The 13,299-nt window shown below is 29.4% G+C and overlaps 1 protein-coding gene across 7 annotated transcripts in view; it reads right to left on the minus strand.

Annotated features, from left to right (window-relative positions):
• The window catches only part of ADGRB3 (adhesion G protein-coupled receptor B3), a 654,835-nt gene that overhangs the window by 393,635 nt on the left and 247,901 nt on the right, over nucleotides 1–13,299 (minus strand). For 6 of the 7 annotated variants that reach the window (XM_039852889.1, XM_039852886.1, XM_039852892.1 and 3 more), the window contains one exon: nucleotides 3,174–3,284. In XM_039852889.1, the coding sequence (XP_039708823.1) occupies nucleotides 3,174–3,284 (111 nt within the window). Of the gene's footprint in view, nucleotides 1–3,173; nucleotides 3,285–13,299 lie in introns of those variants that run through there. The other variant, XM_039852893.1, reaches the window with a different exon arrangement.

Genomic DNA, 13,299 nt, shown 5'->3' on the forward strand with positions numbered 1-13,299 from the left:
GTTTCTTAAGTTGCAACTGAGAAGGCATATTAAACATCATAGAGAAGATTTCTGTATCTAAGGCACTATTGAGGCTCTTTATCCTGACACAAAACATGAGAGGAAACTAAAAAGCACTGCAATTAAAGTCAAAAGACCTGTGTTTGATGGAAGACTATAGAATATTAGCTTTGTGACTGAGAAAGTCACTCTATTTCTCTGAACTTCTTAATAAAATGAGTAATACAGCTAGCACAAAATGTATTTGTGAGGATTAAATGAGATAATATATGACAGGACATTTTAAATTATAAACAAAACATTAAAATAACATTTTACTAGTATGTTAAAATCATAAAATTAGAAACACTTTTATTTTTCTGTTTTAGATAACATGCCATATATTACTAAGGTAGGACTTTTTTTCCTACTGGAATAAAAGAAAACTTTCTAAACTAGTTTGTCTTAACCCATCTTATTGGCATTTATGTTTTTATTAAATATCTCTCTTATCATTCATTTAATTTCTTTGACTATAAATACAAATTGTGTACTAGGCTATTGGAACATTGTCCATTTTTGTTTAAACTAGCTTATATTGATTATTGGACTGACAAAAATGATCAAGTTATTTTGATAAATTAAGCTAATTTACCAAATGTTACTCTTTAAAAAAAATTTCCGCTCATTTTATTACTTTATAGGAAACTTGTTTTTTAAATACAGGGTTTACTGATCATATTGATTGAGAAGCCAGGTTACTCATTTTAAGAAGCAATTCTTATAAAGTTTAATAGTTTTTGTTTTGTTTTTCCTCGTGACTAATATAACATTATATTAATTTTTTTATTGTATTTTACTTCTATTGATTATTCTTTGTTCTCAAGTTAATGTTAGCAAATGCTATCATTGTTTACATATTTCAAACCAATTTCTAGGTTTGAAAGACAAATAGAAAATTTTTATAAATAAAAATTATTTTTTTGTAAAATTTTGTGTGATACTTAGCTGTATGTATTCAAACTATCTTAATCTCCCCAAAAGTACAATCTCAAAAAACATTTAAGGGAAAAAATCTTTTTATCTTTATGATTGCCTAGTGTCAAAGTTTTTTATGTATTTAAAAAACTATTTAAAATAATGCAGTTTTCCAGTCTTTTATCAGTACCACAGTAATTTAAATTTAAAACAAGTATTATACATGTATTTATATTTACCTATACTACCTTCGGTTTAAAATGAAATAATAAATATTTATTAGTCATCAATTTGAGCATCCAATAAATATTTTCAAATCACAATTTTGAAGTTCATTGCTTTTTCTGAGTTAATGTTCACAGTATGGATAAGTGGTTTTAAAGCTCCTCATAGATCCATTTAATAAGTGTTTCATCTGTTTTACCAAATAATGTATTAATATATATTAGATACAAAACAATGTCTTGATAAGAATGAGTATATGAAAACAGAAATTAATAATTTTGCATTAAGAAAATTTAAAGTTCTTTGTGATTTAAATTTGCAAATAGAATTTTGGCTGAAAACTGTGAATTTTCTCGGTATATGTAACAGGGAAATCCATAAATTAAATTTATGGAAAACTTCTGGCCATATTACATAATATTAAGCATATACTGATTTTACTACATTATTGTAAATTTAAAACTATAGCTTACCATTTCACTCCTAAGTGACCTTAATTTTAAGGCACCTCAGTAAACCAATGTCTGCCACCTCTTTTGCAAGAGGTAAGAACACCTCTAATCTTTCAGAAATGTCCCCACAAGATGGCACCTGAAGGAGGCTGAATAGTCAGCCCTTGCCCTAATGCCTCAATTTAGAGTCAAACATCCCCTAGCCTCTGGTCAGAGGTTGAGATTTTTTGTTCCCTGTAAAGGATAAGAATACATTTAGAAATTTGAAAATTTGCCTGAACCCGGTAATAGACTTTTAACAAGAAGGTGAACCGAAAGCAATCCAGACAAGCAAGTTTTCTTCATTTCTGGATTTGGCTGCAACATATACCTAAAAAAAGATGTCCTTATTGTAGAATTGTCCTTATTATAGAATTTATTCTAAACATTCTTCATGTTCTGAGAATTCTTTGACCTACTTGCAACTAATGTATTCAAATCTACTACTCACCAAGAGTACAATGCATTAAGAATCTGCATTTTTAAATTGTCAATTCAAATCTATTCTGAAAAAATATTATCCTAAGAATATATGAACTAAAAAATATTCATTTTCAAGAAATTTCATCAAAATCAAAATCATTCTGAATGTCATGTCAAAAGGCTGGTCATATACCGAAAACATATATCAATGATAAAACAGATCATTTAAGTTGAAATGCATAAAACTTTATACAGACATAGATAAACTGTAAGTTTGCAATTTCCCAAAATAAAACTTGAAAATGTTCACAACACAATTTAAACACTCTTTCATCCAACAATGCACCACATGCAATGTATCTAGATGAAATTATAGCCCATTTATTATGATGAGACAAAATATGAATTTACTTGTTTTTATATATACATATATATTTGGAGGGAGGTATTTAAAGGAATATAATTAATTTAGGATTAAAAATTTTATAAACTAGAAAGTCATTTTTAATGATATTTAATTATTTGGTGTTTATTATAGCTTACTAATCTTGACTGTCAAGTTTTTACTATTTAGCTTATATAACAAAACTCTCAAATCAAAAATATTAAATTCTAAAAAGTTTCTAACATTTCTATACATTTTAACAATCAATATTTATATGATGTATGACATTTGAAAAAATATTCAACATATTAAATGTTAAATTTTATCATCTAAAGTCCTACTTAAAATTCTAATTCTGAAGTCTAATAATAATCAATCATTGATGAAATAACTTTGTTGACTTTCTTTAAAAGTTTAATGATACATTTTAAGTAGTTAATTAACATAAGTAAATAATAATATGCAATTCCTAAATGTCCCATACTGAAAGGAAAATAAATCTTACACATTTTTTTGTGTACTTTTCAATTCATAGCTACTTCATTTATGGACTTTAACTGGTGACAAAAAAAAATGATTCAAAAAAATATCAGCTCCAAAAACTGACAAATGTGCAGCAAAAGATTATGAAAACATGCAGTGGTTTCATTAAATTAACAACAATAAATAGAAAAATGTAACTAACGTATTACCAGTTTGTGCCATAAATTTAGCAGCATCAGCTTGTTCCTGAGGGACCCTTTTTTCATGAACAGATCGAGGTCGCTGACTTTTAATTGTATGATCTCCCATCATTCCAAATTCTAAAGACAGAATAAAGGTATATGAAAGCTTGTGTGTAGACATTTGTCACAAATTACATTACTGTCTCATGCAATATGTTCCTATATATACCTATAAGTTACTGATTAAATTCACAATTCTAAATTTGCTAGGCTGATCTGCTTGGAATATTTCTAAGCTCAAGTCAAAAAATCCATAAACAAGAACAAGGTTTCAAGAAACAATAGTAACAGTCAATGAAATGACACATCGGGTTTTAAGTCAGCTTAACAGAAACGGCATACTCTTTTCTGATAATGTTTTGAAGCAATACATCAGAAAAAATACAACCACAGTGTTAACTATTGTTTTTCAGAGATGGAATCCTGACTGCGGTGCTTTGCTGAATAGTAATCATCCCCACAAGTTTTTCAAGCCCTTTTCTTGAGGAATGAGTAATCCTGTAAGCTAGCTTTCCTGAGGTAAATATTCACTTAATATACTACTTTTCCAAAGATTAGGTTGCCCTTGGTGTTCTCAAAAGTTCATAGAAAATGGTGGCTGAAGTAATTCTCATGCTCTCCTGCTTCACCTCCAAGTAATTCCTCCTCTCTTTTCTAACCACATGTAAGAAACAAGTTATGTTTAAAAGTTATATTTAAAATGATTCCAGGTTTCTGTTATTTAATCCTTTAATAGTATACCTCCTATGAAAGGCGAAAAATCTGGGCCTAACTCAGAGACAAATGGGGGAGAGAAAAAATAAATTGAACAAAAGAACAGATTCCATGTAATATATTTTTATAAATTCATATGCTTAGTTTCTGCAAGAGTTCCATGTTTTTTGCACTGTTACTATAAAATAACCTTAATAAAAGCAAAGCCTAATGTATGAAAGAGTTGTTAGTTCTGGCTCATAAGAGCATAGGTAGGGGAAGGGAATTTCTGAGGGGCAGGAACCGTGGTACTTTCCATTACATCAAGAAAATTGTTAAGCCCTTAAGACCAGGTCTTTTATGACAAATATGATTGGGTAAAACATGTTCTAATGGTAGTGTAGATATATTGTCAGAACTAATAATGTCAACATTTGGGAATAATTTCACCAGCTTGTTGTTTTGTCTGTTCCCATCAATCTTTAAAGAACCTTCTGCTAAAATATAACTTAATTTGTGCAATTAAGCTGTATATTTTGTAAGCACTAATTCTACCAACGTTTGTCTTTTATGTAAAGAGAAAAGACTCGCACACATTTTTGTCCATTCTGGTAAATCCCCACATAAATATTAAAGTATAGCACCTGATAGATTGACTTGTCAGATATTCTTTACAGACATTCTACCAAGGGAACATACAATGAAGAATTTGAGAAATCTGTGTGTTTGTTTTTGTCAGTTTAGATAAAATCCAAGGCAAAAAAATAGAAATTTTCATAAAATGCCAGTTGGTTTATCCTTGTAAAATCCATCGCTCTTTTCCATTACTGCCAATGTCCTTTCGTTCCACTCATTTATGTACACAATATGAGCTGCCTAAACTATGTTTCATTATGCTAATAACTATCTAATCACATATCATTTAATAATTTTGAAAATTGACTACTTAAAATGTTTCTATCTAGACTCTTATGACTATTCAATATTTTAAAATATTATATAGATAAGTAAAACTTTTCTGGATCTGAAATAGCAAAAAAAGTTTAGTAGTAATCTTTATTAACAGTATGCTCTACCTTTTATTCACTAGAATTTATCATTTAAATTGTGTGTATGTGTTTTGTGTGTCTGTGTGCATCCATCACTTAGGGCATTTAAGTCAGAGTGTATGTTTACATAAATAAGTTGGGGGCTCTGATGCTCACACTAAGGTAGTTTTGGAACTGGGAGGGCAAGGAATACTAAAATAAATTACTTCACGCCCACAACTTAACTAGTCAGTAGGTAACTTTATTACTTGTTCTAGTAGAAGACACTTCAACTCGGTGGCAGCATAACAGCCTGCAATCTGTATTCTAAGGAAAAACATTTGTACAGGGGCTATGACCTGAAAGTCAGTGGTCTGAGTATGTTGGTGGAGTATGCTAATTTCAAAAGTGTCATATTCAATTTTTAATGATTTACCAAGTTTAAACACAAGGGAAAAACTTATTTTTAAAAAATAGGCATTTATATTTGAGTGAACTATTTTATGTTATTAGCTGGAATGTGATTTACATCTCTCAAAGATGTGTATAATACAAATTAAATTTCAATATTCTTCACTCTAGTCACTTCTATTCCTTATCAATAGTCCATATGAGCACTGGTACAGATACATTATCATAGGGTCACAGTATTTAAGATAAGAAATTCTTTAATCATCTATGGACTTGTTCACATATTTTTTATATAATCAAAAGTTTAAAATAAATTTTTTGATTATTGCTGTCAATATAATTTACCTGAAAAATTACTTTAAAAAAGTGAGAACTAATATGAGGCCTTGATATAACTAAATTCCCCATAAGATAGAAAACATGCTAATGATTTCTTTTTCTCAGATGGAAAAACAACACTATGGTGGTATTTTCTGAATGTTCTAGACCTATTATTTTAGACCTAAAACAAACTGAATTTGTAAGTGACACATGTAAATTATCACCTAACCAAGTGAGTTCCTTTTGCCAATAATTTTGTGCCAGGCATTTTTGTTGTTGTTGTTTTTGTTTTGTTTTGTTTTTAAAAACTTCTTTGTTTTAGGATTGCAATCAATGGTAAAATTTAACAAGTATTATGATTCCAGCCATATCTCCTAATGGAATATTTTCAAAATATTTGTGTTCTCTTTCAAGATGACATTACTTTCTTCAATTCTAGTGAAAATAAAGGCCAATTAAATCATTCAAACTTAGGAAAAAACAAGTTATTATTTTTGTTATTATTCTCTTATTTGGTGAATGTGAATTGAGGTAAACCTTTAGCATAAGTTCTTCGTGGACTGTTGATTCATATTCAAATGATTCTGAGTTAGCAAAGATAATATACTACATTAGTTACATGAGAAAAATAGCATAGCCAAAGAAAAAGATGATCTGTTTTGGTGAAAGCAATGAAAAGCAAGTTATGAAATCAAAGGAAATCAAATTATGTATAGCATAATATTACATATGTACATACAGTACATGGCTTATGAAAGTACAGGGTCATTTCCTATATCTTTATGTTGATGGTATCAATTAAGTGGTGAGTAAATAACTGCATTCTTGTATAAAACTCAAATGATTGGAGATGACTTCCATGTTTAGGCATTTAGACATTTTCTCATAGACTCTTTTTTTATAAAATTTATTGGGGTAACATTGGTTAATAAAATTATATAGGTTTCAAGTGTATAATTCAATAATACATCATCTGTAGATTCTATCATGTGTTCACCTAAAGTCAAATCTTCCATCCCCATATATTCAACCCCCTTTTCCTTTTTCTGCCTCTCCTCCTCTCACCTTTCCCTCTAAGAAGCACTAAACTGTTTTCTGTGTCTATGAGTTTTTGTTTGTCTTGTTTGTTGCTTTCAGTTTTATATCCCACATATGAGTGAAATTATATGGTCTTTCACTGTGCTTCTTGATAAAAAGTAGTACTCTGGAAGTAGGATACAATTAAATTTATATGAAAAAAAACTTCTGAAAATGTATTGCTTTAAGTATAGTTGTATGTCATTTCTTCCCCCATTAAGAAATATGGAAGTAGATCATTAAGAAAGAAATAGACCTGAAAACTGACAGTTGATAGTCAATTATCAGTTATAAAGTTTTTGTCTAGAAATCAAGGGTCATAATAATATGAAATTGAAGTGATCAAAAAGTTAAAAACACATATCCATTTGTTATTTTACCATGTATTTATTTTTTAACACATAGACAAGCAGAACATTAGATTAGTTGATATCAGTTATGACTGCAATCTAACTTGCAGTGTAAATACTAACTTCGCATTGTTAGCTAACCTTCCTTTGCATTTTTGCAGAAAACATCCTAGCCTAGGCTATTACTGCTTCTCAAACTACCTATATTCTATGGCCAAACTGCACCATATTTGTCATGGAAATAGTCAAGTCACTGCGTCGTTTTTCTCATTTTTCTTCACTTGAAACACCAGCTCTTCTAGCCATGTCTACAAAAAAAGCCCTTCTCTAAGTCTAAATAATGGTGCCACCTTCATGAACTATTTCCAATCATAATCATCCTCTGACTTTCTTAACTTTTGTTTTGCTTTATATCAATAATGGACTTTCACTTTAACCATTAGATTGTCTTATTCCTACTAGTAGATTATAAGCATCTATGGGAAGGAAATATGGCTTATGAATTTTGAAATCACCTCCTATATATAGCTGAGGTTTAACATTTATTTATTATATAAATTACATATTAAGAATTACTTTTCCAAAGTGCAAGTTTCTACATATTTAGAACCATTTTTTTAAATTTGCTTAGCAAACAGTTCAATGGGGAAAAAAATAAAATTTTTAGTGAATTACTTGAAAGTTAGTTATGTATGATTATGACAGTTGACATTTCTTCTGTCAACAGGTTTATTATCCATAGATATATTCAGGTTATTATTAAAATACCTGCAATAGTACTTTACTAAGAACTTAAATCTCACTGTCCTAAAGCAAAGCTTAATTTGTCAATAAACATTTATTAATTATTTAACATATGAGACATTAAAACCACAAAAATAAATAAGATGTAGTCTCCAATGTTCTAAAGCTTACCCAAAGAAATTCGCTAAATATGGCCTGATCCTGTGGAATATGAAAGGATATATATTTTAATCAAAATATTAAGCCATTCTCAAGACCCATTTTTTGTATTTATTTCCTAAATTATATATGACCCTTAACAACGACTTGCTAATATGTCTCCAAAGAGAAAATACATCTTTAAAGCCATGAAACTAGACATTTGAAGTAAAATTCCATTTGCCATTCCATAACAAGTAAGGATGTTAAATGTGTTACTCATTGACGGAAGGAATATCCTTTCATCTAGCTGGATTGTGGTGGTCTAAACAAATAAATTCTTTTAAGAAGCAACCAGATATTTTCTGAAATAAGATTATTGTATTTAATTCACTATAGATTCATATTTAACCAGGAGTATAAGTTATTGAATTTGTTCATTTATTTTTATACATATTAGAAATAGAACTGGCACAATTACATAGCATGAAAATTTTTTGTGTATATCTGGGAGATATTTAGATAATAAAGAGCAGCCCAGATCATTAGTCATTGATATCTGTCTGTTTTCTGAGACTTAAAAAAATATTTCTTGAAGTGTGATCAGACTTAAACATTGTATTCTCTCATTCAGCAACTATTTGTTGAGTGCCTACATAGCAGGTACTTTATCGAAAGACAGAGCTTAGAGGAGAAAAGTCTGGAGTCTGTAAAATCAAAGACACTTCTAGAACTGGCATAAACTATTAGAAACATGGAATTTTATACTTAAACATCATTAGTTGAAATCCTGAAGGACATTGGTTAAAAAGTACTTTTTACTGTTGACTGTAAATCTACTAATTTTATTTTCCTGAAGAACCAAACAGGAGTAGACTAAGCAGATGGAAGACAAGTTCCAAAGAATTCAAGAATAACAGTTTTATTTAACAAATTAAAAAATATTAGAAAATACTTAAACTTTGAGGAAATTAAAACTTAATATTAAAAATAAACACATATTAAAATATATTAGGTACCTGAGAAATCCATAGTTGAAATTTAAGAGGTTAACTGGTTCAAATTATTTCTTGGTTGCACTGCCACAGTTAGATATTTAGTTATAGGGACCAAGATTCTATTTCTTACAATAAGAAAACAGAATCTTGCTTTTCAAAATACTGTCACAGAAATGACTTTATTAGAAAGTTGGATATAACTCTGTTAAGTAGATGGGTAATTTTATGCCACTTCCAAAAATGTACAAAACATAGAATAGTCAAAGGACATACTGTTAGTATGTTTGTAGAATAATTAAAAATGTTTGGTTTCAATTTAGTTGTTATGTTTCAATTCAGTTGTTTAGTTATTATTTCAATTATGAAATATATTTTATAGACATGATTATCAAATATATTTAGTATATATACTCCCAGATAATGACAATGATGCTATATTTTATCTTTATTCAAAATAGAAACTTTGAAATAATTCCATATAATGATAATTTTTTTCAGATCTTCTCAAACATGTATTTGAAAATTATATAGTAAAACATCATATCTAAAATGTTTCTAAAAATTGAGGAGATAAACCCTTAAATTATCATTTTTATGCTTATTTTCTGTCTTTCTTCTGGGAAATGTTAGTAAATTAGATATAGTGCTCTATGTAAGAAATTATCAATGCATGTAATCATATAGGAATTATTTGTTAATATTTCTCATATATTATCCACTTGTATTTTATGACCTCATGTGTTTTTTGAGCTAACTATTGACTTTTTATAAACTATCAGTAATGGTTTGTTTGAAAAAATATTTTATTCATTGGTGATGAAGAAAATTAATGTAGAAACACATAAATGATAAATGCGATTTCATTTCCAATAGTAAACTAGTAATTGAATATCTTTTCTTGTTGACCTGCATCAGAATTTAATTTAGCACATTAGTACATCGGTAGCAAAATAAGATGCTTTACTGCAAGCTCTAACAATTTTTGCAGAAGATTAAAACTCTTATACTGTAAGATTTCAAAAACATTATTGCTAAATAAAATCTTAGGGAATTTGAAATATAAGAAAGTAAACTGAATTGTCCCTGGATGAAGTATTTCTATATTTTTCTAACGAGAACAGGGTTTATTTGCTTTCCTGACAAGATTTCTGAAACGCAGAGTGATCCTCTGTGTGTAGAGTAGACTTTGCAAGGATTTCCAAATGGAGGGGAATGCTGCTCTGGGAATGACAACAAGATTCGTCTTTCAGGCTTCCCTGGAAGGACAAAAAATAAATGAGTCGCCTAGTGATGGAAAGCCAAGTTCTTCTGAAGGGAAAACAATAGGATATAATAGTGATCTAAGGACTTAAGAAATGTGTAGTTAGAGGATATGGAACTTTGAAACAGCAAATGTTCAGGGCTGGGTGAACGATAAGTTACTACTTATTAATGGAATATAAAGTATAAAGAGGAGGGACAAGAGGTGTTCCTGAAGAGATTTAGGAGAGGGAGAGTCAGGTCCATAGAAAGCCTCTCATGCCTCACTAAGAACTTTGGAATGTATCTCTGATTAACTGTGAAAACTTTGAAGGGTTTTTAAAAGGACTAAGTGGGGTATCATGGCATGATTTGAAATTTAGATAGATTACTCTAATTGAAGAATGGAGAGTAGACTGTAGAGAAACAAAAATAGAGGCAAGATACACTTTTAGAGGGCTACTGCAATTATCCATTTAAGCTTGAATAAGCAGTTGGATAGAAATATTTCCATTAGAATAAGAATCAGAACCACACAGAATGCTGTCCAGTTCCAACTTACTGCAGGTTGAGTATATCTTTGGGCCATTGGGTCCAAATTGTAGGCAACTAGAACAATTTAGTGATCCCCAAAGACTATAGAAAAAGAGTTCTATAAGAAAATCTATGCTTAAAAAAAGTGATACTTTTTAGTTTGATATTTTCGATAGATATTACCTTTGCATAACATTATGTGTATTATATTATATATTATATATTTATTTAGAATTTCTAAGAAAAATTATTCCTTTTTTAAAAATTAAGGCTCATATCCATATAGTACTTTTAAACTTGCCAAAGCTCTTTTTCATGTATTATAACAGTAAAGTACAGAATAATTTAACTTAAAGTGACATCACAGTATGCATAGTTACTAAAAGAAATAATTTAATAAGACATTCCATAAAAAATAGTACATTCTACACCCTGATTGAAGTTTAAAAGATTAGATAAATGATTGCTTAACCAAAATATTTCAATATATAATCTATGAAATGCCTGTTTTTCATAAGACACTAGTATCTAGATATTTCTGACATATCTTTACTGCATTTAATTTATATTAGATTGAGTCACCTGGCTTCAAGGTATACTCTTTGTACCTGCAGGTGAGAGAGGAGGATTTATTCTGTCTTTTATCCTTTTTAACTTATCCATTATGTTCATACAGAAAAATTTTTCAGAGAATCTAGAAATATCAAAATAAACAGTTCTAGTTATGTTTTACCATTTATCTACTGGTATATTTCTACAGTTTATCACAGAATTTTTAGCTTAAAGTGGTATCGTTGTATACATATTTACTGAGGGAAATACCAATACTGACTTTCTTAATGAAAATTATTCTACTAGAACATACATGGTGTTTATAATAATTTTTAAAAATAAAAATATTATCACCTTAGCCATTCCCTTAAATTTTTAGCTTATTTTTCAGAGACAAATGAATATAATTGGAAAATATTTTTATTATTTTTCTAGGATATAAATTACCCTTATAGTCAATTCACATATATTCAAACTTATTTCCATAAGTTATCATTATTAGTACTGAAACTCAAGTGACATTCTATAGAGAGAACTAAAAATGATTAGCCTTTTCAAAGTAGTGCTTTATGTGCCTAAAGACAAGACCATTTCAACTGATGTAGACTAAAGTTGAATGTGGAAGGGTAAAAATTAAATGGGCAACCTGTAGACATAGCTCATGTTTCAGAACATCTCACCTTAAGGTCTCTTGACTGTTTTCTTCTTGCAAAGGAGTTTCTGGGAACATGATCTAAGGCCTTTTAAAGCTGTAAAGTTACATTATTTTCTCACGTCAGAAGTTGGACCATTGGCTATCTCTCAACAGACTAAAAGGCCTAAAGAACCTGACGAAGCTTGATTAATAGGTCTATTCACAGACATATATGCACCTTAGAGTCTAAGTACAACAAAGAGTTGTATTGGTTGCTTCTAAACATTTTCTTAACTCATTTTGAGCAGTTATCTTGATCCATACCTAAGCAGTAAACTAAGGTTTACTCTGCATATGAGGTGTGAGATCGCCTAATACTCATTTAAAGGTATGTATGCATCTATGCTACGAGTAGCATCCACATTGGAGAGGAATATTTTTAGAAGACAATATAATTTTCCAGGATATTTGGGAATAAATCAATTTCATGCATTCAACAAACATCAAATGAGCACTTTATTACACTCCAGATAGGATTTTAGGCACTGGGGATATAGCAGTGAACAGAGCAGACAAAAATTGATTTTTGTGAGAGAAAATTTTACACTTATTCCTAGTCTGATATTTAAGGCATTTAAAATTTTATATAAATATGAAATTTACTAGCCAGCTCTTTGTAAAGGCTAATTATAAGCAGTCATATATATATTAGTCAGATTAATAACTTTTAATTTCTGTTATTTGTAGATTGCTTCAGATAAAACTAATTTAAGTGAGTATCTCATTCATAGCATTCAATGGGAACTGGTTAAGAGGACCATTTAAATTAAAACTGTTGACACAGAAGCCATATCATCGTGTTCCCCCAAAATACTGTGGTCTTATTGATTTCTTTTGTATATCTTCAGAGTTTTCTTTCTTTTAAATTTGAATGTATTTTGTTATACACTGGTTTAGTCTCTATATAACTCAGGAGAGAATATTTCTCATTCTATTCTCTTAATCTTTCAAAATATTTTTGAAAATCCTCAAGAAGACACACATTCACAAATCTACACTTTCATCATACTATTCCCCCCTATTTTCTGATTGCTAGACATTTCTGTTGCCTTCAAGGTTTGCTACCAAAGGAGAGATTCTTAAAAGCGATTTTTCTGTGAGAGAGTACAATTCAAATTTTGATATTGTCACATTCTCTTCCAAAAGCTCATCCTAATATACTTCATAATAAGTAGTGTAGGGAGAGAAAATGTTAGGTCTTTTTGGTCTATTTGATTTTTATCAATACACAACATCGCTCTTTATTCTGATTAGTGCTTTTTCATATTCAATATTTCAATATTCCTCTTTTATCTGATATTAATACTATTATGC

Source organism: Pteropus medius, unplaced genomic scaffold, assembly GCF_902729225.1.
Source record: "Pteropus medius unplaced genomic scaffold, Ma_sr-lr_union100, whole genome shotgun sequence".
Taxonomy (NCBI): domain Eukaryota; kingdom Metazoa; phylum Chordata; class Mammalia; order Chiroptera; family Pteropodidae; genus Pteropus; species Pteropus medius.